General features: G+C 50.1%; 3 protein-coding genes across 4 annotated transcripts in view; 1 reads left to right on the top strand and 2 right to left on the bottom strand.

The window, feature by feature from the left end:
• Positions 1 to 1,121, bottom strand: part of LOC125317770 (cartilage oligomeric matrix protein) — a 32,196-nt gene extending 31,075 nt beyond the window's left edge. Inside the window, exon 1 of the mRNA XM_048287844.1 lies at positions 1,034 to 1,121. The gene's annotated coding sequence lies outside the window, so the exon portion shown is untranslated. The remainder of the gene's footprint in view (positions 1 to 1,033) is intronic.
• On the top strand, positions 950 to 22,254 carry UPF1 (UPF1 RNA helicase and ATPase). 2 transcript variants are annotated; one of them, XM_048287843.1, is made up of 24 exons: positions 950 to 1,217; positions 6,700 to 6,842; positions 7,201 to 7,290; positions 7,535 to 7,702; positions 8,530 to 8,710; positions 9,175 to 9,336; positions 9,917 to 10,001; positions 10,150 to 10,248; positions 10,457 to 10,565; positions 11,351 to 11,510; positions 11,624 to 11,742; positions 11,986 to 12,150; positions 12,333 to 12,447; positions 12,531 to 12,674; positions 13,576 to 13,789; positions 13,969 to 14,086; positions 15,185 to 15,341; positions 16,220 to 16,362; positions 17,116 to 17,290; positions 17,983 to 18,064; positions 18,703 to 18,864; positions 18,979 to 19,196; positions 19,565 to 19,687; positions 19,786 to 22,254. In XM_048287843.1, exons 1-23 carry the CDS (start codon positions 993 to 995, stop codon positions 19,682 to 19,684), a joined length of 3,354 nt encoding a protein of 1,117 aa, XP_048143800.1. In that variant the 5' UTR covers positions 950 to 992; the 3' UTR covers positions 19,685 to 19,687; positions 19,786 to 22,254. The 2 variants fall into 2 exon arrangements, with proteins under 2 accessions (XP_048143800.1, XP_048143799.1); XM_048287842.1 differs by having other exon boundaries at positions 10,448 to 10,565.
• GDF1 (growth differentiation factor 1) lies at positions 22,241 to 26,478 on the bottom strand. Its single transcript, XM_048287847.1, has 2 exons — positions 25,782 to 26,478; positions 22,241 to 24,924 (listed from the first exon to the last, which is right to left on the bottom strand). Exons 1-2 carry the CDS (start codon positions 26,041 to 26,043, stop codon positions 24,119 to 24,121), a joined length of 1,068 nt encoding a protein of 355 aa, XP_048143804.1. The 5' UTR covers positions 26,044 to 26,478; the 3' UTR covers positions 22,241 to 24,118.
• Between the last annotated feature and the right edge of the window lie 8 nt (positions 26,479 to 26,486).

Here is a 26,486-nt window from a genome sequence, read left to right as displayed (position 1 = left end):
AGCCCCCTCATCTCCTCACAAGCGCCCAGAGCCACCGCATCCCCCTCCGTGACCTCTCCACCACCTCAGCCCCCACAGCTCCCGCCCCTCATCTCGACGTCCCATTGGCTGCAACAGCCGTCACTCAGACCCAACCCCCGCCCACAAGCTAATCTCAATAACCCATTGGCCGCCACAGCCGTCACTCAGAGACGAGCCCCGCCTCCTCAACGTGTGCGATGGGTGGGCGGGCGCCCACCCCCGCCCTCTCGCCCTCATTGGCTGCCACACCTGTCACTCACTCAGAATCAAACCCACCCCTCCGTGTGTGTGCGCACACCCCCCCTCTCCAGGCGGCTCTAAACACTCCCCCACCCCTCCTTTCTCCTCATCTCGATGGTCCATTGGCCGCCGCCCGCAGCACTCAGGGCCCAGCGCCGCCCATCCCCACCGCGTGCAGTGGGCGGGCGGGGCGCGCACCCCTCCGTCCCACGAGCCCATTGGCTGCCGCACCCGTCACTCAGCGCCGAGCGCCGCTCCCGCCCTCCCGCGGGCTGCGGGGAACGGGCAGCGCTCCCCCTGGCGGCCGTGCGGGGCCTCGTACGTGCTGCGTGTGCGTCACCCCTGCCCGCCGCCCCCTCCCTCCCTCCCTCCCTCCCGCGCGCGCGCTGCCGTCGGCGCGTCCCCCGCGCGCGCTCCGCGTCACCGCTCACGGGCCTGGCGCGCGGCGGCCGCGGCCGGACGGACACTCGGACCCGGCCGGACAGTCGGACGCGGCCCCGCTCCTCTCCCTTCTCCCGCCCGTTGGCTCCGGGGCCGCCCGGCGACCCGGCCCGAGCGCGGCGGCGGCGGCGGGTTCGTTTTTGTGTGTGGGGGGGGGCGCGCGGCCTGGTGCGCGCGGCGGATCCCGCCGCTCGCGTAGCGCGGCCGCCCGGGCTCGCTGAGGGGGAGGCCCGGGGTTGGGGGGGGGGGGGTGGGAGCGAAGGCTCCCGGGGAGAGGAAGCGCCGCCGCCATGAGCGTGGAGGCGTACGGCCCCAGCTCGCAGACCCTCACCTTCCTGGACACCGAGGAGGCCGAGCTGCTCGGCGCAGACACACAGGGCTCCGAGTTCGAGTTCACCGACTTCACCCTCCCCAGCCAGACCCAGACCCCGCCCGGGCCCGGCCAGGCGGGGCCGGCACAGGGCCAGGGGCCCCCCGGCGCGGGGCAGGGAGCGCCGGGCCCGCTGGAAGCGCAGGTGAGGGGGGTCGTGAGGCGGCGGAGGAGAACCGGGGGGTCCGGAAGGGGCGGGCGGGGTTGGGCGCTCGGGGCCCCCCGGGCCGGGCGGGGAGCGGGAACCGCGTGTGGAGGGGCCCCGGGAGCCGGAATTGGAGCGAGTTAATCCAGGGAGAAAACTTGCGGCCGGCTGGCTGTGTCGCGATAGTTGTGTCGTTGTGATAGGGAGCTGAAAAAACCACCGAGGGTGCGTGTTAGTTTCAGGTTCTTTTTCCTTAAAACAAACACGGCTTTGGGTGGTGTTTGGTTATCGAAAGTTCAGTGCTGAGGAAATTCGGCTGGTTTACTTCCTGTCGCTAAAATGCGCTTTAATTTCTTCTTACTATTATTGCTATTTTTTTTTCATTAATTTCCCCTTTTTTTGCTGCACGGCTGTTGGGCTGGTTTGTTTGGGGGTTGTATGGCAGGGACAGGCCTGAGACAAGTTCTGAGCTCTGTTTCCTCGTGGCTTAAAAACAGGTTTTAGTTTGGGGGTTTTTTATTTATTACATTCTGTTGATGGTTGGTACGCAAAAGACAATGAAATTGTATTTATTTAACAATTCACAGCTCGAAGGTGGGGGAGGAATTAGGATTACAGCTCATAAGAAGTGGTGCAAATGAAGATAACAATCTCAGTGTGCCCATAGTAAACAACAAAAACACTGAAGAACTCTCCTGTATTTTTTAAAAAGCCACACTTTTCTCCAGTTTAAAGATCATGGAATATTCAGTTTCTTTACAGACTCCTGAAATCCTGTTATTAACAGTTAAATGCTTGTGCATCACCCACGTGTTAAGGGATGAGTTTAAAGAGGCGAGCTTTAAGTGAGTTTTTATCCCCAAACCAAATATCCTGAACCTGGTTTTTGTCCTTTTACTTGCAAAACCTGCCCCAGCTGGGTCTGTGAGTGCAGCAAAGTGGGAGCAGGGAGCACCTCCAGCTCCACAGGTGTGCAGTGCAGGACTGAGGGAGGTTTTATCCTGTCCTGGGGGGTTATCCCAGCACAAATTGAATATTTTTTTTATGCCTGAAAGTGCTCAGTGGCAGCAGGGACGTGCTCAGGTCACAGGGTTTGTAAGGCAGAGTCAGAGAGCCCTGGGCTGTTTGGTTTTTTTCTGTTTATTTGCAGCATTTGGATTTGGTAGAATTTATCCAATTTGGGCATTGAGAGATCAGAAATATTTTCTGCCAGGAATAAAATCTTTGTGTACATTCAGACTGTACATTAAATGACTAAAAAGAGGATTTGAATAAAGTTTAATTTTAAGGCTTTAATGGGTTGTGATCACTCCAGAACTCCCAGTAGAGAATATGTGGCCAAGGAGAAGAAAAACCACCTCAAAATAAGCCTCATAAGCTAAAAGTCCAGACAAGAGGATTATTAGTTGGTCTTTTCTTTTTGTCTAAACATGTTTGAAAACTCTTTGAAGCCAAAGTAAAAAAAGTAATAAAAGATCTGGAGAGCACATTCAGGTACTGGTTTTGTCTCCTGGCAAGAAGGAGGGGGTTTTATGTTGATGATTTTTTTTTAAACCAGGGTGTATTTAGGTTTCTGCAAACTTTCGTGGTCATCCTGGTCCTCATTTTGATGTTAGAAATGTCATTTTTGGGGAGGAGGGATGGACCTGTTGCAACAGGGGCTCTCAGAGGTGGAACAGGCACCGTTTCCTCTTGAGCGAAGTAAAACAAACCCCAGGATCTGCTCAGACCTGTCCCTTTTCAACGGGCTCAGGACTGATAAAATCAGAATTTAGGTGGTTTTTTAAAAGGTTCTGGGCAAAAGTTTTGCTGCCCTCACCAGATCATTGAAGTTATTTGTGCTTTTTGGCAGAGGGCATCTTAAATAATAACTTCTCCAATTGATCAGGTTTTGCTTAATGAAATATTAGCCCTGTGATTATAATTTAAGCTAATTAAATAAATATTTGGAGCTGAGGAATATTGTAAACTTCTGCTCTGCTGTTTCTGGTGTCTTTTTAAAAAGATGAGTTGAACAGTGCAGAGCACCTCATTTTTTAGAAAAGCGTGGTGGATTTAGTCTAAAAGAACTTTCTTTCTCAACCTATACTTAATTAATAGTTTAATAGTGTTAAAATTGATTAGTATGCAATTGACAAAAGTAGGAGTAGAGCAGAAACATTCCCTGTTGTTTTTTGTTTTTTCAGAAAATTCTGTTTCCGTTTTTTCCTAGAATTCAATAAACATAAGGATCGATTTTCTTAAGTATTTTAAGAGGAGTTTAAAAGTTGCTCAGAAGTGTCCAAGGCCAGGTTTGAGCAACCTCGGGTCATGGAGGGTGTCCCTGGATGGGCTTTAAGGTCCCTTCCAACCCCAAACCATCCTGAGATTGTCTGGAATTCTCATTCCTGCCTCATTTTTTCACTCCTGCGGGTGGGATTTTGCTGATGGGTCCCACAGTGTGGATGTAACTCAGCTCCTGGAGTGGCTCAGGGAGGCTGGGGCAGCTCTTAGGTTTGTGGTCTAGCCTAGGGAGGCTGGATTTAATTTTCAGTCCTAACAAAGGCTGTTTTGTCCAGGCCAAACGAGTCCTTGTTGCTCAGGTCCCATCTGGAAGCTCCACTCCCTCCCAGGGGTGAGGATTTCCCCAACATCCACTTCCTCCTTTGGAAAGGGAAAGCAAATCACCCTCACTGAGGGATTACAGCAAAGCTCAGGCAATGCTTTATAGCTCTAAAGAAAAGAATTACAAGTAATAACAGCTGCCTTTGCCATACAACTCCAAAAATGTGGGGTTTTTTCAAAGTGTGAGGGGGAATTGCCTGAGCTGGGACGTTGTGGTGTTGAAATCCATCAGCAGGATGGGGCTGAAGCCTTGGTACAGAACTTTTCTAGCAAAATACCTGCTGAAGTGCAATTAAAGTTCTTGTTGCAGCTTGAAATGCACCACTTTAAAGCAGAGCTGCATGAAGTGGCTGCAGGTGTGTTCACCTGGGGCTCTGCTCCTGGGCTGGGTGGGGTGTGGGAGCCAGGAGCAGGAATGGAGATGGGAATATTCTCTTGCCACTGATCTGGGGACTCACAGGCAGCAGAGTCCTGGAATGATTTGGGTTGGAAAACCTTAAAGCTTAAAAGTCCTAGAGGCAGGGACACCTTCCACTGTCCCAGGGTGCTCCAAGCCCCATCCAGCCTGGCCTTGGGCACTCCCAAGGATGGAGCAGCCACAGCTTTCCCGTCCCCCACTGGTTTCTATCCTTTAACTCAGTCCCTGGCCCTTATTTTCCCTCCCAGTGAGTATTTTGGAGGCCAGGAGAGGAGTGAGGAAGGCCCCAGGATTTCGGGAGTAGTTTAGTGGCACCTCAGCGCTCAGCCTGGAGCTGCCAAACTCGCTGTGCCAGAAGCTGCAGCCAAGGCTTTTTAAAATAGAGAAGCGGCCCCCTGCCACCACAGCTGCTGGTGCCAGAGTTTTAATCCTATGCACATAGGCTGACATCACAGGAGGGTTTGGAACAATCACTTCCTCATTGTGAGCCTGCCAAGGGCTGGGACTGCGTTCACAGGACAGGTGACATCACTGCTGCCTCCCTGAGGGCTGGGACAGCACAGTCACTCCTGCACGACTTGCACTTGGAATTTTTTCATTTTCTGCCTTTAAAAAACCCCAAACCAAACCCAAACTTCGCTGCTTTTTTTTTTTTTTTTTAACAGGAAGTCAGTTTTTTATGAGCACTCCAACAAAATGTATTAAAATCGACTGATCTTAAAGCAATGCATTGTGATTCTTTGGGATAGAAATGCCTGGGAATGCTTGTAAGGAATTCAGATCAGCTTTGGCTTTGGAATTCCATCTGTGCCACGATGAGTTATTAAGTTATCTCGCTGTTTTATAAAATGGCTCTATCAATTGGAAATGGATATTTCAAGTGGATATTTATCTGCTCACATCTGTGCAGATGCTGTTCCACAGCGAGCTGATGGGATTTGCCTTCATCCCACTAATGGGGTTGTGCTGCTGCTGCTGCTCCTTCAGTGGGGTTTTATTCCTTTTTCCATCTTCCCTTTTGCACGTTCGGTTCCTTTTGGCTGATTCTTTCTATTAAAAAAGGCAGAGCTTGGAGATAACATCAATAAAAAGCCAGCCCATTTATTTAGATGGTGTTTTACAAATGCTCCTCATTTCATTTGCAGAGATGGAAACGGAACTGGTGGCTTTGAGGGCAGGTCCTGACGGCTCAGGGCAAATGTGAAGTTTGGTTTTGAGTTTAACTCTTGCAGTTGGCTGTTAAATTTTTAATCTGGAGTCTCTCTAAGTGAGAAATAGGCTGGGTTTGCTTCGCTTCTGAGTTACGGCTTGAAAAGGGCAACTTTTTATTTATTTTTTAATTTCTTTTATAAAAGGTTTAGTGTTCTCCCTGGGAGCAGCTTTCTGTCAGAATGAAGTTGCATCTACCAGATAAATTGCATTAAATCTAAGTTGTTAAAATATTGTATTCGTAGATAAAGGCCTTGAGTGATTTTTGTCCTATTTAGCTGGTTAAAATTTATGAATAAATCTTACCCTCAGAAACATTAGGGGGGTGTTAATGATCCCTGTGATGGGGAAATGACCCCAGCACTCCCCTCAGATGTGCTGTGAATATTACAGGCAACCCTTTCCCACATTTTCCACTCAAAATGAACATGGATTAGGATAAACTTATCCCCGTTCAGCTTTTGGTGGGATCCTGGCTAAAGAAGGCAAAGAATAAAGTGTCAGAACCAAGTTTTGGGGTCTTTCCCAGCGTAATGTTGAGGTGCTAAAGCCTCTCAGGGATGGAGAAATTAAACCAGGACACCTGGGAAGCCCAAGGGGCAACACCTGCAGTGGCCATGCCAAAATCCCAGCGTGACATCCACACCTCCTGGTGGTAAAAGTGCCAAAAAAAGGAGTTATTTTTAACAGGAGAAAGGCTGGGTGTGGGAAAGTTGCTGACACAGCACCAAATGTTGCAGAATTCCGTGGTTCTGGCAGTCCATGGTGGATACAGAACAGGACTAAGCAGGGAAAGTCCTGTGCAATAAAGATCCTGTTTCCAGGTGGATCCCTGGAATAAAAAGAAGGGTGAGAAAACAGCTGCTGGAATTGTTGAAATGGGATTTTGTTATGTAAGACTGTGGAAAAATATAAATGCAGAAAAGCAATCTGATTTTTTTTTTCCTGCTTATCAGTTGGAGTTTAAATAATCCTGCGAAACAGGAGGTAATGGAGCAAGTATTGATTGTAGGATTGTATGGAAAAATACAATCTGCAGGAAAGCAATCTCCTCCAGTTAACTTTTTCCAACTTATCGGTTGCAGTTTAAATAATCCTGGAAAACAGCAGTTGAGGAAGCAAATATTGGTTATATAATGGGTGTGTTTCAGCTCTTGGCAGCATTTTTCTGTGGAGATTTTTAAATGGCACACAAGATTTTGGGTTGAAGAGGAGTTTGGGGTTTATTTTGGGTGTGCACCTCCATTCCAGGTGAATGGTCCTGATGGAATCCTGCAGAATGGAGCTGTGGATGAGAACGTGGCCAAGACCAGCCAGCTCCTGGCAGAGCTCAACTTTGAGGAGGATGAAGAGGACACTTACTACACCAAGGATCTCCCTGTGCACGCCTGCAGGTGAGAGCCAATCCCTGAGAATTCCAGAGGGAGGGAAAGGTGGATTTTGGGAACAACTTCCTGTGCTGCTCTCTGAGTTCTCATCCAGATGTGGAGCTGCCACATCCACTTTTGGCCACCTCTGAGCTCCCCCGGGAATAAATCCCAGGCTCAGCCAGCCCAGTGGTGGGAAGTTTTAAAATATTTGTGGCTCACAACAGAAATTTGGCTCCTCTTTGATGCTTCTCCCAACACTGTTGTTCCCCAGTTTCCACTTCCCCTTATTTTTGTGCACTGTAAATTGAGTTAGAGCTTGGATTTGGATTTTCCTCTAAGTAAGTAGCCAATCACTTCCTGGTTTTTTCCCTTGGAATTGCAGTTACTGTGGGATCCATGACCCTGCCTGTGTGGTTTACTGCAACACCAGCAAGAAATGGTTCTGTAACGGGCGTGGAAACACATCTGGCAGGTAAATGGGGAAATGATGGAAATAAAAATGGCAGTTTTGTACCCATTTCCTCTCCTTTCACACTCAAAGCATCCATGCACTGAGAAACTTCTGGAACTGTTCCCAACATCTTTGCTTGGATGGAACGAGGCAGATCCTACCAATGTCTGCCACCATAAACAGATTTGTGTTTTAATAACTGATAATCAAGACTAAATGTGATTCAGCTGTGAGATTGCTATAAACCTGTGCTGTTTGCTTGCAGCCACATTGTGAATCACCTGGTGAGAGCCAAGTGCAAAGAGGTGACTCTGCACAAGGATGGACCTCTGGGAGAGACTGTCCTGGAATGTTACAACTGTGGCTGTCGGAACGTTTTCCTCCTCGGCTTCATCCCAGCCAAGGCTGACTCTGTGGTGGTTCTGCTGTGCAGGTGAGAGAAGGCCTTTGCTGCCAACTCTCCTGCATAATCTGGTTTTTAAAAAGCAACCCTTGCTTTCATTTTGTCTCAAAATGTGTTTTATGTTCTGGTTTGCCACCCTTTTTCCTTCAGGTGGTCATGGAGAGTTCAGGAGGGCAGGTGGATAATGCAGCAAAGGGAGTTCTGTTACGCTGGGCAAACATCTTAGTTCTGTAGAAAAGTATTTTTCCAAACTTGTGCATTCCTTAATGGAAGAAAGGAGTTTTTTCCCTCTTTTTTGAGCTTTGGAAGAGCCACAGATCAGTTCAGGAAGTTCAGGAGCCATGGAACAGTGATTCTCCCTCAGGGTGTTTTTCTCTCAGCTCACAGAATCATTTGAGACCACAATAAATTAGAAATTGTTCTGACAGGCTCAATCAGAAATGAAAATTTATAATTGTGTGTGTTTTAATTTAGTGCTGTCACTGTGTATCTGACAGTAGAAATTGTGTTTCTGTGAAAGGAGTTCTGTTTGGGAAATAATCCCATTTTCTGATCTGTGTGCACAATCCTTATGGATTGTAACCACCTCCGAAGGTGTCATATTTAATATTTTAAATGCAAACCTTTTCAGTCCTAGAAACACCCAACAACACTTCTCACAATCCTGAGCCTTCCCAGTACTGAAATAGCAAATACTGAAAAATGAATTTTCCCAGCAGACTGGGGTTGTTCTGCTGGTTTTTTCCTGTTTCTTGAGTAGTTTCAGGAGCACACCAGCCCTGCTTTTACCCTCCACGCCAGGCTTTTCCTCACACTTGTCTAATCTCCCAATTCCTTGCCGTGTTTTGGTTGTGCAGGCAGCCATGTGCCAGCCAGAGCAGTTTAAAGGACATCAACTGGGACAGTTCCCAGTGGCAGCCCCTGATCCAGGACCGCTGCTTCCTTTCCTGGCTGGTGAAGATTCCGTCGGAGCAGGAGCAGCTCAGGGCCCGGCAGATCACAGCCCAGCAGATCAACAAACTGGAGGAGCTCTGGAAGGTACAGCCTGGGGGTTTTTTGGGGATATATTTTACCAATTCTGATTTTTTTTTTTTGAAGGAAGGACAAGACTTTTAGGAACTCTATAATGCAGAAATCACACAAGGTTTAAATCCTGCTGTGCCACTGGGAATTGGTCAAAGGATTCAGGAAACTGTTGAAAGCTTCACCAACTTGAAAAGCAGCTTTCCTTGCTCATATCTTCCACATATCTCTGCCTTAAGTGATGCCCAGCAGAGCAGGGAATTGTTGCCCCATTCAGTTACTGGGTTTTTGAGAGGTTTTGTGTCCATCCTTTAAATTTAAGCTGGGTTTAAGCATGACTTGTAGTGCCTTGGTGTAGTTTTAAGGGTGGTTCCACCTTGATATCACTCCCTGTATCAGTAAAACACAGTTCTATCAGTCCTGCTGTCACTTTCTATACTTCAGACTTTGAAACAAAGCATCTGTGCTTTGAATTCCAGGAAAATCCATCTGCAACCCTCGAGGACTTGGAAAAACCTGGTGTTGATGAGGAACCCCAGCATGTCCTGCTTAGATATGAAGATGCTTATCAATACCAAAATATATTTGGTCCTCTGGTCAAGCTTGAAGCAGATTATGACAAGAAACTCAAGGAATCTCAGGTAAAATGTGTGAGATTTGCCTGTTAGAGGGGCTGCTGATCATTCTCTGGTGTCAAACGTGGTCACTTCCCAGCACAACAGGAAACCTTGAGTGAAATAAATAAATATCTTAATTGTTGTGATAATCAGCATTGATGGTGCTGTCTGATAGCAGGGGGAGGAGAGGAAAATCCTCACAGTGAGGGTTTTTAAGAGCTTGAAACACTTGGGAACTTCTCACCTTCTCTGTGTTAAAGTTTTTTCTGTCCCAGAACTGCAGCTTTTTGTTACCCTCAGAACCTGCAGTTCTCTGTCAGGGAAATGGGAATTCTGGGAGGTCCTGGAAACATTTAATGAGTGTTTGAAGGGTGGGAGAATTACACAGCTGGTGAGCAGGACTTTGTTTCTCATCATTAATTCTTGTAGAACAGAATTCACCTTCTGCAGGTGCTGTGAACTCAGCCACAGGAATAAATACAGATTTTTGTGATGTTGGAACAGCAAGTTTTGTTATTTCTCCACTGTTTTGAAGCACAGGACTGTGGTGGTTGGCAAACAGCTCTTCAAGAACATAATAGGTGCTTTTTTTTTTTACCCTCAGACCCAAGATAACATCACAGTCAGGTGGGACCTGGGCTTGAACAAGAAGAGAATTGCTTATTTCACTTTGCCAAAGACTGATTCAGGTAAGGACACCTCGATTGTCTCTTTGTCAGGGTTTTTTTTCTGTCTGCTGAATAAAATCAGTGTTCAGAGCACTCTGGGGATTGGCCTGGGATAGCTCTGGAAGGTTTTTGTGGTTGCTGAGAGCTTTTTTTTGTCCTTCCTTTGCAGACATGCGCCTCATGCAAGGAGATGAGATCTGCCTGAGGTACAAGGGAGACCTGGCCCCCCTCTGGAAAGGAATTGGGCACGTTATCAAAGTTCCTGATAGTATCCTTTACTTAGAGAGCCCTCAGCAAGGCCAAGCCAAGGCTGGAGTCGTTAAGAAAGTCATTAATTATGTCCAAAAGTAATTCTCAGCTGATTTTAAATTTGTTGGGGGGAAGCGGGGGGGAGAAGTGCTGAAGAAAATCACCAAAATTGGGAAGAATAAAATTCAAATGTTTGCTCTAAATTACTACTTAACGAGGTTCTACAGATTATGGTGATGAGATAGCCATCGAGCTGAGGAGCAGCGTGGGAGCTCCCGTGGAAGTCACTCACAACTTCCAGGTGGATTTTGTGTGGAAATCGACTTCCTTTGACAGGTATTGAGGCAGCACCTCGGAACTCGGCAGGCACTGGATGCACTCGGTGTAGATTTTTTGTTCTTTGCCTTCAGGGAGTGTTTTTGAACAAAAAAAAATTGTCTTGCCTTGGCACCACCCATCAGAAATCCCAGTGTGTGGTGAATGCCTGGCACCTGGTTCAGAGAGCCTGACTTGGGCTAGAAGTGGAATCAATGGCATAAAATGGCCAGTTGTTCTCATTTTGAAGGGTTTGTTGCAAATACATCAAAGGAGGAAATTTACCTTGTGTTTAATTAAAAACATAAGAAGGAAAACCATTTTGTAGTTCAGCTTCCTGAAATTGCTTTAAATAGTTAAAATTTCAGAATTTGGCTGTGGGGCCCACAGGCTTCAGCCATGTCTGTGTTTTGTAAGACAGCAGTTGGCTTCTTATCCTATTACTAGAATTCCCTATTATTAGTATATCCTATTGTTATTATCTCCTCTTATCCTTTTATTTTATTCATTATGGTTGCAAATTTTCGTCAAATCTTTCACCTCAAATTACTGTCACAGCTTCTGTCAGCACAGGCTGGTTCCTGTCCACATTTTTCTGGGAATACCTTGTAATTTTCACATGGGGGAAAAGGCAAAATCTGTGTTCTCAGAGTGTCATTTTTGTGATTTTAATTAGTGCTGGATGTTGTTCTCTTTCCCATTTGTGCCTGGTGTCTGATTACCCTCCCTGTAGGACACCTGTGGGTGGTTGACTTGAGGCCACACTTACCTTTAGGAATGATTTTCCTGCTTTTCCCTCATTTCAGAATGCAGAGTGCTCTGAAAACATTTGCAGTGGATGAGACCTCGGTGTCTGGCTACATCTACCACAAGCTGCTGGGCCACGAGGTGGAAGATGTCATCATCAAATGCCAGCTGCCAAAGCGCTTCACAGCACAGGGACTCCCTGATCTCAACCACTCTCAGGTAACCTCATCTCCTCTCACTGCACAGGATGAGAGAAAGGGTTTATAAATAGAGCTTAAACAACTTAGATCCTGTGCTTTGAATGTTGAATAGCAGTAAACCTTATTTTTTAGGTTTATGCTGTCAAGACTGTCCTGCAGCGTCCTCTGAGCCTTATCCAGGGTCCCCCTGGCACTGGGAAGACAGTGACATCAGCCACCATCGTGTATCACCTGGCCAGGCAGGGCAATGGGTGAGAGCTGCTCTCTCTGAAGCTTTAGGGATGAGGCTACTTGATTCATGCAAAGCATCACCTTGATTTTAAAACCAAAAATCATTTGTATCAGTGAACTGTATTTTCTGGGGGGACTTGGGGTCCTTTCACAAAACACCCTCCCCCGTATATTTTTAGGGGATGTGTCATTATTTATATTTTATTGCAAGTTTAATGGAAAAAAATTTCCAGTTGATTGAGAGTTTGGGGTGATTTTTGCAGGCCTGTGCTGGTGTGTGCCCCCAGTAACATCGCTGTGGATCAGCTGACGGAGAAGATCCACCAGACTGGCCTCAAAGTGGTTCGTCTGTGTGCAAAGAGCCGCGAGGCCATCGACTCGCCCGTGTCCTTCCTGGCACTGCACAACCAGATCAGGAACATGGACAGGTGAGGAATGAACGAGAACCTCAATTTTAGTGTTTAAGATGGACACAGCTGATGGGCATTGTCACCCTTGCACCGTTATTTGCTTGATGGAATTACTTCTGCTTTAGTTAAAAATCACTTTCACTGCAATCCTGCAAAGTTGGTGGTTGGGCTGTGAAGCAAAACTCCTGCTTTTTTTGCAGCATGCCAGAGCTTCAGAAGCTGCAGCAGCTCAAGGATGAGACTGGAGAACTTTCCTCTGCTGATGAGAAGCGTTACCGGGCGCTGAAGCGCACGGCAGAGCGGGAGCTGCTCATGGTGAGGCCCTGGGGCTGCCACCCCAAATCCCTGCCTGTCTGCTGATATCCCAGTGCTGATCCCTGCTTTCCTCCCTGTCCCAGAACGCTGATGTGATCTGCTGCACCTGTGTGGGAGCTGGAGATCCCAGACTGGCCAAGATGCAGTTCCGCTCCATCCTGATTGATGAGAGCACCCAGGCCACCGAGCCGGAGTGCATGGTGCCCGTGGTGCTGGGGGCAAAGCAGGTAAATCCCTGGATTCCCTCTAAAAAGGAATTTATAAACACAGCAGGAAATAGCACTGAGCACTCACATTCCCACTGTAGGTGCACAAAATGGTTTTTTTTTCCATAACATAGACCTAACTGATTTTATTTTGGGTTAGCCCTGTTAATTTTGGGTTAGCCCTGTTAGTTTTCTGTTCCCATGGCCTGGAAGGTGTTGGTGCTGTTGGAACAATCTGGAGAGTGAATAAGATTTTATATTAAAATGATCAGCTGCAAAGAGAGTGACACTAAAGGTTTCTGAGCCTTTGGGGAGATCTGAAGCTTATCACAAGTCAGTGTGATTAATTCCTAATATGTCAGGCAGTGGTTTAAACTGACAGAGAGTGGGTTTGGATTTGATATTCAGGAGAAATCGTTGCCTGTGAGGGAGGGGAGGCAACAGGTTGCACAGAGAAGCTGTGGCTGCCCCATCCCTGGAAGTGTCCAAGGCCAGGATGGAGAAGAGAAGCTCCAGGGAGACCTCAGAGTCCCTTGCAGGGCCTAAAGGGGCTCCAGAAAAGCTGGAGACGGACTTAGGACAAGGGATGGAGTGACAGGACACAGGGAATGGCTTCCCACTGCCACAGGGCAGGGTTGTATGGGATATTGGGATGGAATTCTTGGCTGGGAGGGTGGAGAGGCCCTGGAATGGAATTCCCAGAGCAGCTGTGGCTGCCCCTGGATCCCTGGCAGTGCCCAAGGCCGGGTTGGATGGGGCTCAGAGCACCCCGGGACAGTGGAAGGTGGGCAGGGGGTGGCACTGACTGGGCTTTAAGATCTCCCAACCCAAATCACAGTTCCGTATTTCCCAGCAGGATAATTTTATTATTCTAAACAAGCTCCAGCAACCAAGCTGAGCTATCCCCAAACTCTCCCCACAGCTGATCCTGGTGGGTGACCACTGCCAGCTGGGCCCTGTGGTGATGTGCAAGAAGGCTGCCAAGGCTGGGCTGTCCCAGTCCCTGTTTGAGAGGCTGGTGGTGCTGGGCATCCGGCCCATCCGGCTGCAGGTGCAGTACCGCATGCACCCCGCCCTCAGCGCCTTCCCCTCCAACATCTTCTACGAGGGATCGCTCCAGAACGGGGTCACCGCAGGTAAGAGGCTCCTGCAAGCCCCCCTTCCCCTCAGCAGGGATCAAAGCAGGCGTTCTCTCATCTAGCTTAGGGTTTTGAATTAAAAAAACGGCATCGCGCTCCCTTTCGAGGTGCTTTGATATGGAAATTGCAAAGTGGTGTCGCTGATTTGTTGTGTTCCCTGTTCTTGTGCTCCTCAGCTGACAGGGTGAAGAAAGGCTTTGATTTCCAGTGGCCCCAGCCTGACAAACCCATGTTTTTCTACGTGACCCAGGGACAGGAGGAGATTGCCAGCTCAGGCACCTCTTACTTAAACAGGTGAGCAAAACTCTGCTATCTAAGCTTGGCCTCAGTGTTCAGGGCAGGGCTGGTGATTCCTCAGTCAATGAATAAAACCTCCTTTGCTGCTTTAATAAAAGCTGCCAGCAAGGGGGGGTGCAGCCTGAGCTGCATTTCAGAATTGGTTTGCCCTGGGCTCCTTTTTTAGCAAACCAGGAGAAAAAGGCACCAGGTGGGAGCAACTCAGAGCTGGAGTGGGCTGGGATTGTTGTATGGAGGAGTTCTTCCCTCACTGGGTGTAGGAGCATGGGATGATGAAGTGCCTGATGTGGATGAATTTGGGCCAGCAGGAAATGCTGATCAAGTCACATTTTGAATTCCAATAACTCCTGAAGCAGAATCCTAAATCTCAGATTTTGGTGGCAGTGCAAAATGGATGGAAATGAACTTTTTTTTCCTATCCCTTTTTTCTGCACATTCCAACTTCTTTGTCAACAAATAAACTTAAAATTTGCTCCTCTTGGGTCATGATTGTTCATGTGCCTGGCAGGGAAACCAGCCCAACTTGTGAAAAAAATATCAGCCGAGATATTTTTAATCTCATTCTGTTTCCTGAACAGCATGTGCAAGACTGGATACAGTGCAGCAGATTGTGCACAGACAAACAGCACAATAGTTGGCTGATAGGGGGCATTGACATTCAAAACATTCTATATTTAAAGCTTTAAGATAAAGCAGCTGAAGGATCTGGGGGATGTTTGGAATGATGTTGATTATAAAAGTTACACGTGTACATTCAACTCCAGCAAGAAATTTCATTTGGAATTAGCGGGGTTTGCTGTTCCAGGAAGTCCTGTTGTGCAGTTCTGAGAAGGTGGGGGTGAAATTTGTGTTTTTTCTGAGATCTCTGAGATGTTGGGTCTAGCCCCAAATTCCTCTGTGCCTGTCCTGAGTGAGGAGGTGACGGGTGCTGAATGTTCCTGCCGAGCTTGAGCCGAATTAATTGGCGGTGCTTGAGCAAAATTGATCTTTCTATTGAAGCGTCCTCATGTGGAAGGCTTTTAGATCCCATTAACTTGCTAAAAACTGAGCCCTAATGCCCTGATCCTCCTTGGTTGACCCAATCTGCCTCTCCAGGACGGAAGCTGCCAACGTGGAGAAGATCACCACGAAGCTGCTCAAAGCTGGGGCCAAACCTGACCAGATTGGCATCATCACCCCCTACGAGGGGCAGCGCTCCTACCTGGTGCAGTACATGCAGTTCAGTGGCTCCCTGCACACAAAGCTCTACCAGGTACTGGGCTGCACAGAAGCCCAAAAAGGCACAGATTGTGAAATTCTCAGTATTTTTATGTTTACTCCATCTTCAGGCTCTTGGTCGGTGTTGATTCATTTTTCAATTTTTAAGCTGGATTTGGTTAAAATCGAGAAGAGTTAGGAGGTGCCAGTGGGAACAGGTAAAGGAGGAAGCCCTGCTAAAATCTGTGTGGAAAGAGCCTCCAACAAATCCTCTGAGGCACAGGAGGGAGAGGTCACTGGGGCTCCAGCTGTGGAAAACCTTGTGCCTTCATCAACTCCCTGTGCCAAGGGACGTGCAGGAAACCAAGCAAATAAATCCTGGTGGCCACATGATTTATTTGCTTGGGAACACGTCCTGCCAGCAGTGAACTCCTCCACCAAACATAAAAATGAGCTGCTACAAACAGAACAGTTGTTATGTTTAATATGGCCTTGTTTTGCAAGACTGAGAACTTGAGCAGTGTTTTCACTGCAGGGAAACTTGGTGGAAATACTTTTCCCTGTGCCAGGAATGATGTGTCCCTCAGATTCAGGTTTCTCAGAGCTAATTTGGAGCGCTCATCCTACAAATTTTGGAACAGTCAGAACTTTTTGGCAACACCCTCAGCAAAGAGCTGCTTTCCACAGTTTTGGGGAAACAGGAGAACCATAAAGCGCTGAACATGAAAGGAATTTCTCCTGAGCTGAGACTCTCTGTTCCCCTCTGGGGAAGCTGTTCAGTGCCCGGAGGAATTACCAAATCATCCCCCACTCCAAAAACAACATTTTTCTCAGATGAGGGGAAGGTTCAGTGCGTGGCCAGAGTGTTTGGCAGTGCCTGTTGGTGGCAGAGCTGTTTTGCTTCCGTGATTTACGTGTTTTCCTCTGTTCCAGGAAGTGGAAATTGCGAGTGTGGATGCCTTCCAGGGCAGGGAGAAGGATTTCATTATCCTGTCCTGTGTGAGGGCCAATGAACACCAGGGAATTGGGTTCCTCAACGACCCCAGGAGGCTCAACGTGGCCCTGACAAGAGCCAGGTAAAGGGACATTGGGCACGTGGAGGGAGCTGCAGGGATGGAGTGGCAGGACACAAGGAATGGCTTCCCAGAGGGCAGGGATAGATGGGAATATCAGGAAGGAATCCTTCCTGTGAGGGTGGGGAGGGGCTGGGATGGATTTCCCAGAGCAGCTGTGGTTGCCCCATCCCTGGAAGTGTCCAAGGCCAGCTTGGAGCAGCCTGGGACAGTGGAAGGTGCCCCTGCCCATGGCAGGGGTGGCCCTGGATGGGCTTTAAGGTGCTTCCAACCCAAACCATTGTGTGCCATTTTTATCTGCTCATCTCAGCCCATGTCACCATTTGGCATCAGTAGATTTTAGAAGGCACCGTGTCCTTCCCGTTCTCAGGACAGATCCCTTCCCCAGCAACCATTTCTTGGCCATTTTGCTTTTTGTAATGGATTTGATTCCAAAAAGGCTGATCAGGAATCCAGCACGATGCTGCTTGGCTTCCCTGCTGTCTCCAGCCTTTAAAACCAGCACAGGGTGGTTTGGTTGAACACAGAGCAAGCCTGAAGGAGGAAGTTTGTGCTGATTGAGAAACTGGCTGCAGCAATCTCCTTCCAGGTGTTGAGCCACCCTCTGGAAATGATTGCTGTAAACAATTCCAGTTGCATCAGGCTCCTCCTGGAGCTCCCATTTTGCTGCCAGAGAGAAGAACCCGGGGGCTGTTCTGACATCAGCGTGGCTTTAACTGTGACCCAGTTAATTTTGCTTCCTCTGCTGTTGTATAGGTATGGGGTGATCATCGTTGGGAACCCCAAAGCCCTGTCCAAGCAGCCCCTCTGGAATCACCTCCTGAATTACTACAAGGAGCAGAAGGTGCTGGTGGAGGGGCCCCTGAACAACCTCCGGGAGAGCCTCATGCAGTTCAGCAAACCCCGCAAGCTCGTCAACACCATCAACCCCGTGAGTGACCTCCCCTGGCCCTCAGGGCTGCTGACAGCAGCCAATTAGGCCTTGATGGATTAATTAATCATAAATGGCTGCAATGAGCCACCCACACAGCCTCACACCCCCAGAAGTTTCCATTTTTGCTGCTTTTTGATGCAGCGTGACTTCAGGGGGAAGCAGCTGCTGCTGCTGCTGTCCCCAGGCTGAGCACTGGGAGAAAAGATTTCATTATTTCTTTTTAATTGCAGGATTTTATGAGGGGTAAATTCTGAGGTGAATGAAATAGAGGAACTGGTTTGTGTAGAAAGGGCAAGCTCACTTAACCCTCAAGCTGCAAGTTTTATGCTTGATTTTTAACATAAATGCTTATTTTGGGGGAGCTTGGTAGCCACCACAGGACAGTGAATAAAGCAAGGGAATTATCAGGGCCTCAAAATAGACTGAAAGCTCATCAAATGTTTCACAGTTTGGGAGAGGCTGCTGTAAAATCTATTTTTGGTGCTCAAGATGTGGCTGGAATAAGAATTAAAGGTTTTCTATGTGTTAGAATTAATGTTTCCTCAACACTTTTGTGATCTGTGGAGTTTCACTGCGTTTTTACCCCAAATAACTTCCACTGAGGTTAACTTCCACTTAACTGAGGTTGCAGTGCAAGGTCTTCTGGAAAAACAATTAGGATGAGTGCCTAATTCCCAAAATCTCTGCAGGGTGCCCGTTTCATGACCACTGCCATGTATGATGCACGGGAGGCCATCATCCCAGGCTCTGTCTACGACCGCAGCAGCCAAGGTAAAGGAAATTCCCAAAATTTACTTTTATGGGTTTATTTTTCCCCTAACCAGCCCCTGAGGCGTCACACCTTACACACTTCAAACTTGGAAACTTCTTAAATTAAACTTGTGAAACTTTTGGATTTGTTAAAGTTTTAAACTTCAAACTACAGAAAAATACAGAATTTGAGGGCTGAAAATGTTGGGGATGAAGTTGAGGGCTGAAAATACTTGAGATGAGTTTGAGGGCTAAAAATGCTTTGGATGAAGCTGAGGGCTGAAAATGTTTGGGATGAATTTGAGGGCTGAAAATCTTTAGGATCTGCCTGGCTTTTGCTCTGTGTAAATAGAATCCCAACCTGATGTGTGCAGAGCAAGTGCAAAATGAGGGGAAAAGGAGGGTGAGAAGCATTTCAGGAATCTCAGACGGTTCTGTGAAGAGGAGCTGTGGGAGTGAGCGTGTGTGTTGGATGAGTTTATGGGATTTCCAGGTGCGGAATAAACAGCGAGGCAGAAATGCTGGTGGCTCTTGGCACTGGGAGCTCGTCCTTTTCCACGACTGCTCCATCCTGTTCCACCCCGTTAAAATCAGGCCTAGGAACTGATCTTGGAATATCCAGGATTCCTGCAATCCTTGTGCTTTTCCCCCTTTCCCAGGGCGCCCATCCAACATGTACTTCCAAACCCACGACCAGATCGGGATGATCAGTGCTGGCCCCAGCCACGTCACTGCCATGAACATTCCCATCCCCTTCAACCTCGTGATGCCCCCGATGCCTCCCCCGGGCTACTTCGGCCAGGCCAACGGCCCCGCTGCAGGTACGGGGGGGGGAAAAGTGGCCAGGAGCCACTTGGAAGGGATCAAATCTCTTAAAAAAATGTGGTTTTACCTATAAAACCTCTCACTGTTGGGTGGGATGAACTCTTTTCCAGGCCGTGGGGCTCCCAAAGGAAAGACCGGCCGTGGCGGGCGGCAGAAAAACCGATTTGGGATTCCTGGCACGAGCCAGTCCAACCTCCCCAACAGCCAGGCCAGCCAGGACGTGGTGTCCCAGCCTTTCTCCCAGGGCCCCCTGACTCAGGGCTATATCTCCATGAGTCAGCCCTCACAGATGAGTCAGCCTGGGCTCTCCCAGCCGGAATTATCCCAGGTGAGCGTGGCTGGAGGGATGTGGGGAGGTTTTCCTGGGGTTTGTGTTGGTGAGCCATGCCTGCACATCTCCTTCCTGAGGGAAATGAAACCGAAAGTGCTCTCGGTGACTCAGCTGCAGCATTTACACCCTGCACTTGTTGGACTCTCAAAGTGCACAAGGGCGTGAAAGTGAAATGTTGCTTCAGCTGGGGCTTAACTTTGAGCTGATGAGCAGCTCAGAAAAACCTTAATTTGGGGAAATTCTGCACCAAAAAAAGCAGATTTTAAAAAACCAATCAAACCCTCTCAGCTTTATCATTAACCTGCTTCTGCTTTGCCCTTGAGCTGACACTGACTTGGAGGCTTCCCTCACCTTTTCCCTTCCAGGACAGTTACCTTGGTGATGAGTTTAAATCCCAGATTGACGTGGCGCTGTCACAGGACTCAACTTACCAGGGGGAACGTGCATATCAACATGGTGGAGTGACGGGACTGTCACAGTATTAGAGTGTAAGAACCCCCCCGAGTCCCCCTCCCCTGATTTAACCCTTTGGGCAGGGTTTGGATGAGCAGGGCCATCCCTAACCAAGCTCTCGTTCTGCCTCCAGGTTGAGGAAGAAGAGCTAAGCTTGTGTGGAGCTTAGTTCATCAGCATTTTATTCTGGGTAATAAAAAAAATAAAATAAAATGGATACCTGTTTTCCACTGCTAAAACTGAAGCACCACTGTGTGAGAGCAACAGGAGAAAGAAACCAACCAACGGAGAGGAGAGAGAGAGAGAAAGGAGCGCGCGAGAGAGCCACTGCTAGAGCTCACTGAGACAAGGAGACTGACCGAGAGGAGAGAGAGCCCTGAAGGACTGGCTGGCGCCTCACTGGGAAGGAACTCACCCCAACAGGAGTGGTCAGCTGAGTCCCTGCTCCCCCAGTCACCCCCAGCTCCAGAGAAGGGCCTTAAAAGCAGGTTTCACTTCATTCCATACTTCTCTTTGCGAGCAGGGCATTAACTTTTCAGAGCAGATGGGGAGAGGAAAACCCTCATCTCAGAGTTGGGCTCCTTTTGCAAGGGGTACTAAAATATTTTAGCAGTAACTGTTTACATTTTAGAAGCAGAGTATCTGAGAGAGGGGAAAAAAGAGAGAGAGAGAGAGAGTCCCTGACTGGGTGACAGCCAGCCAAGCAGAAATCCAGCTGCTGCTCAACTCTGAGGTGCAGGTTTTGTTGTCCAACACTGGCTCTGAAATTTGTGTCATCGTGTCGCCCACATTCTGAACGAGGTGGTTTTAAAAGAGATTCTTTCAAAAGGAGCACTGAATTTTTTAAGAAGTTTTGTCTCTGAATTCTTAGTGGTGGACCTGGGAGATTTAGATCCTTGTTCTGAGAAGCTTATATTACAAAAAACTAAAAAAAAAAACCAAAAAAAAAAAGTTTCAAACAAAAAATTAGAGCACCAACCTTGAGAACTTTCAGTGTGATTTAAAGTTGCAGCAATCAGCCTCTTCTTCCTACATGGGATAGCAGTTAGAGTGAGAGGAGCCTGCGTGCTCGAGCAGGAGGGTTTCAAAGTGTTTTCTGTATGCTTTAATTGGCAACTGTCTGGACTCTACTCTGTGAAAAACAGCCTTTCTGTAAGATGAACTTTATGCTTGAAAGGGGACGGGTTCCTGTGCCCTTCGGCCCTGGAGGGAAGATGCAGCCAGGCCTGCTTTGGTCCCCGCGGATTTGGGGGAGGAGTAGTGGAAACTGGGGATTATTTTGGTTGGGAAGTAAAGACTCCACGCCACTGCAGGAGCAGGATGGACAAATGGACAAAGCAGGCAGGTGGTGGAAGGTGGCCTCTGAGAGAGAGCTGGGTTTAATGGGAGAGAATGGGTCAGGCTTTGGGGTGGCTCCTTCGGTGATTAAGGCAGGCAAGGGACAGATTTGAGGTGTTGGAGCGAGCCCGGAGTTTTCAGGGAGTGGCCACGGCTGCGCCAGCCCAGCTGGGGATCAGGACTGAGAACAGCACACGAGGAGAAGCCATCCACGTTCTGAGTTGTACCCATGTCTTAAACAGTCATAGGGGGACACTGGGAGCATTTCATTTCTGTCAAAACCTTTCTAGAAACAGCTCAGAGAGAATTGACGATTCCTCCAGACCCATTTTTAGCAGACCCCGAAATTAGAATAACCTCTACCTCCCAATTGGCAGCAGCAGCAGCAGAGATTGATCCAGAACCTGGGTGTTCCTCAAGCTGGAGTGAAGGTAGCTTTACACTCTAAGGGCTCCAAGTGTTTCTAGTCTTTTTTTGGGGGGGGAGAACTCAAAATACCTCTCATGTGAATGTACTTCAAACAGCTCAAACCCCATTTTTTGTACCCGGGGCGGGGGGAAGCCCTTTCATTCCTGTCCTTCCTCTAGATCCTTGCCCTGGATTTGCCCCGAGTGTCTGACCTGGTGTGGAACAGCCCCAGCCCGGGAGGGACGTGCTCCCCCACTCCCCGGGGGGAGCTCCAGAAACTGCAAAAACTCAACTAACAAAACCCATTCTTTTCTCATCCAAAGCCTCCAGAGTTTAGACTTCTAAAACAGTGAAAGAATGGAGACACAGGCCACCTTCCTTCCTTGTGAGATGGACTGTTTTATTTATTAACATTGCCGAAGGGCTTTTTAATTTTTTTTCCTTCGTAGGCTGCGTAGTGGCGTAGACTTTTCTGATAGGTTTAAGCTGGCCCCCTCTGTGCAAAGCTATCCATGAGTAATGTAGCCCCCTCCTCTCCCCTCACCCCTTTATTTCACTGCTGGGAATGCTTGCCTCTGCTTCGTGCTGGTTTTTTCCTTTGTAGCAGTTAAAACTCTTGAGTTTTACAAATCCAGACATCAGTGCTAGCACGGTGTTAAAACTCTTCTTTTTTTTTCTTTTCTTTTTTTTTTTTTTTTGGATTAATTATATTTTTTTTGTCTCAGTTTTGTTTTAAAACCTGTTTGTCATCAATAAAAAAATAACGAATAAACAGCTCTTGCATTCAAGGTGGCCCCTTAAGTTTCAATGAGGAAACCATGCAACGTTCATTAAAGCTTTAGTCTGATTGTATAAACTTCAAGTTTATTACTTTTTTTAAACACGGACTAGTACAAAAGTGGGGGTGTGCATAGCAGAGGGGGGTGAGCAACGAAACTGGGGAAACTGGGAAATGCCCCCACCCTCTTCCAGCCCGTGCAGGGGGTGGGAGCCCCAGGATTTGGGAAAAGCTGGAGCTGGAGGGGCCCAGCCCAGCCTGGAAACTCCCCCTGCCCTGCAGGAAACACGAACATGGCTTTGCCCTGCCAGGCTCGGGGGTGGGGGCTCAAAGCTGGGCCTGGGGGGGGTCGGGGTGGGGGTTTAGGCCTGGCCTTGGCACCACCCTGGGCACAAACTCACGCCAGGGTCACCCCAGGTCCTGTCCTAGGTGGCCACAGGGACAAACCCAGGAATACTCAAAGGTTTTCTTCCTCCTGCCCGTCTTAAATCAGAACTAAATGGCTCCTGCTGGCTGGAGTTAAGCCCTTAAAACACTAAAATGGAGCAGAGCAGGGCTGGGTGGAAAAACACCTGGATTTGGGAACGTGAATCCAACTAAAGCTGCTCCAGGCTCGGTCTTCAGCTCCACATTTCAGGTGTTAAACAAAAAAAAAAACACCAGCACAGGGGACCCACAGTGGTTAAACCCTCAGTGCTTCCCCTGGGGGGAGGAGGTGGGAAAACTTCATCAGACCTCAAAAGACACAACACTGCTACAAAAACAGCAAAAAACCCAAAGCTGCGCTACGGGGTCAGGTTCACAGTTCAAAAACAAAGAGAAAAAATTCAAGTCTGCCTCGGATTCCTTTTCAGTTCCCCCAAAATCCCGAAAGTGGTGGCAGGAAAGCCTCACTCTGGCGGCTTTACACGCTCAGGGAACAGCTCAGGAGCTGGGCCCGGGCTCCAAACCTCTCCGAGCCCACGCTCTGGAAGTGGAAGAAAAGCGGCCAAGGATGGGAAGTGGTGGAAATTCGGGTCCCTGCTGCCCAGCCCTGCCCCGTGAAGCGACTCCTGAAGAGCTCAGTGACACCACCGCGCACAAAAGCCAACAAATAAACCAAAAATAACCCGAAAAAGCGCAAGAGTGCAGAGCTCTGTGCTCTGCCCTCGCCTGAGGCTCGGCTGCCACCTGGCTCCTGCCCCGGGACACTCAGGGACACCCTGGGCTCATCGATTTGCAAATGAGGTAAATTAATACTGACTCGCAGCAGGCTGAGAGGGGAGGAGATGCCACTGACCCCACCACGCCTCCCTGAATTCCCTCAGCCACAACATCGCCTGCAGGATCCTGCCCTTGGCACGCGGCTCCCAGGGGATTTTTTAGGTAAAACCTTCATTTCTTAAGCAAAACCTCCACTGCACTTGGCCACCCAACACAACCCCTGTCCCTAAACCACCCCATCACCAACCACACCCTAAAAACAGCCCCCACAGCACAAGAGAAAGCTCCTGCCTGGCTCTGCCTCTGCTGGGAAGGGATTTGGTCACCCCATGCCTGTCCCTGCAGCTGGATCACACCCCGGCCCCATTTCACCCAGAAAAGTCATTTATGCCCTGAGAAATCTGCAGCGTTCAGCCAAAACCCCAAAAGCTGCAGCCCTGGGGTGCCTGGCACAAGCAGAGGGGAAATGTGGGATTCACAGCCCGGTGCCACCATCACCTGTGGAGAAGGGAACCAGCACCAGGCCTGGTCATAATCCCATAATCCCATCACCCAACTAATCCTTAATCAACTCCAGCAACGCCCCCTTAGTGCCAGACCATCCCCAGTACAGAGGGGAGTCCCTGACGCTCTGGAACCACCTGAACACAGCGGGGATTTCACACACATTTCCATCCATCCATCCATCCATGCATTCATCCATCCATCCCCTCTGCCCATCCTTCCCCCACAGACCCCGCTACCTGCAGCCACACTCGTCCACCACCATGTCCTGGTAGTGCCGCAGCACCACGTTGTCGCTGTTGTCGTAGTAGAGGATGGAGATGGGGGAGAGCCTGACGGGGACGCAGCAGGGCTGGGGGGTGCCCTGGGGGTCCAGCGAGTGCACCATGGTCTGCAGCACGGCGTGGTTGGTGCTGTTGAGCTCGGCCGCCAGCGGGAACGGACAGTCCCCGCGGCAGTAGTTGGCCAGGTAGCCCTGGGGGGCGATGATCCAGTTCTCCCAGCCCACGTCGCTGAAGCTGATGTAGAGCCGGCGGGGCTTGCACAGGGTGCTGGGGGTCACCGAGGGGCTTGGGGCGCTCCTCCTCCTGCGGGCAGCCTGGCACTGCTGGCCCAGCGTCACCACCAGCAGCGAGGTGGCCGCGAAGGCGTCGGTGCTGGCGCAGAGGCTCCGCAGGGTCCCGCTGTCCCCGGCGCGGCCGCTGGCCGAGATCTCCAGCACCAAGGCCAAATTCCTGCCCGGCATCTTCCCGTCCTTCACCGCCGCGCTCAGGTTGAAGAGGAGGGATTTGTGCAGCTGGACAAATGACCGCTCCACCAGCGGCCTCCGGCCGGGCTGGGGCAGCCCCCGGGGGGACACCTGGTAGAGCCGGAGCTCCAAAACCTGGCCCGGGCTGGGGGCGTGGTAGGAGTTGTGGTGGAACTGGAGCTCCAGCTGGGCCATGGTCAAGCGCTCGCCCTCCTCCAGCGCGGAGAGGTTGAAGAACAGGAGCTTCCGCAGACACAGCCACCCCTGGGGCTGCCCCTCGGGGAGGAAGCGGCCTGACAAAGAAGGAGAAACAGGGGTGCGGGTGGCTGAACCCTGGGGCTGGGCAGGATCAGCTCCCAGGGCTCCAATCGAAGCTCCCGCAAGAGGCATCCGGGGCTGGCAGAGCTGCAGAAGGTGCCAGGGCTGCAGGGAGGGTTCCCGGCCCCATGGCACGGCCTGCAGGGAGCTCGGGGGGCCCCGACCGGGCTCCAGGCTGTGGCACTGGGACGCTGCAGCCACTCCAGCATCTCCTCTGGATGTTGCCCCGCATCCTGGGGCGGTGTTTTCCCCACCTGTCTGCCTCAGGCTGTGGGTTCCGGCTGTTCGGGATGGACGGGGAAAAGAGGGCGAACAGCAGCGAATTTGGGGAGCTGCCGGGTTCAGCCAGCCCGTGGCAAAATGGAACCACAAAAGAGCTCTGTGGTGCCTTGAGACCTCCAGGACACAACACAAACAGTGCCCAGGGAACCGAGAACGGCTCAGAGGAGCCAGATGTGCCCTGGGGTCAGCCAGAGGCGTTGGGACAATGAGGAGCGGGGGGGACACAGCCCAAGGGCCGAGCATCCCCTCCCTGCCCCATCCCCGCTCACCCCCACCACCGCGGATCCCAAAGCCTGGGATCAAACCAGCACCTCGGGAGGGATTTGGGGGGGCTCCAGGACAGAGCCTGGCACAGCTGCCCCCCCTCGCCCCCTGCCTCGGCATTCCAAACCCATAAACCATCACCTACAACTTCCAGAGGAACTTCACACAGCGGGGATTTCTCCTGGGATCCAGCTCTGGGCGCTGCCCCGGCCTCGGGACACAGGGAAGGAAGGAGCGGAGCCAAGGCTCGATCCCAGGGAAAGCCCCGAACGCGGCGTGGCTGTACCTTGGTCAGCGAAGACACGGACGATGCTCCCGGGCACATTAAACTCCTCCACCCTACAGGCATCCAGCTCTTTGTCCGGCCAGGGCAGCGCCTTCCTCTTCTGGAAGATCCTCCAGAGCACGGGCGGCACCGGGACGGGGCTTTTGGGGCTGGGCTTGGCGCTCAGACCCAAGGATTTTAACAAGAAACTTTCCTGCAAGCTCAGCTCGGTGGCCAGGACGGGGCTCAAGAGAGCCCAGGCGAGGGTGCGGAGAAGCCACATCGCTGCCGTCCTCGCCCAGACAAAGAACAGCCCGGGCTGGGGACCCGGGGGTGTCGATTCCCTGATTGGAGCCTTTGATCTGATTAGTGCGCAATTAGCACCGCGGGATTCCCGGGACTGGGCAGAGGGTGGGATCCCTCCGGGGCTCCCCGGCACCCCTTAACCCTTTCAGCAGCTCCGCAGTCTCTCCCGCATCTCCACCGCGTCCACTTGAGGTCCAGCACAGCCCGTGGGGTCAGGGCTGAGGGTGGAAAATCCAGCGCTGCTCCCTAAAACCCCGCCCGGATCCAGGGGCACACCCTGAGCCGGCTCTTCCTCCCCAAACCCTTTTTTTTTAACCTAATCACGGCGTCCAACGCTTTTCTCTTAAGGCCACCAACAGCCAGCACATCAAACCATCCAAGTCCTGCTTCACACAGCCCCAAAAGCCCCCAGTCCCTGCC

Source organism: Corvus hawaiiensis, chromosome 28 (assembly GCF_020740725.1).
Source record: "Corvus hawaiiensis isolate bCorHaw1 chromosome 28, bCorHaw1.pri.cur, whole genome shotgun sequence".
NCBI lineage: Eukaryota > Metazoa > Chordata > Aves > Passeriformes > Corvidae > Corvus > Corvus hawaiiensis.
The sequence above is the reverse complement of the archived record's forward strand: the minus strand, read 5'-3'. Positions and strand labels throughout refer to the sequence as shown.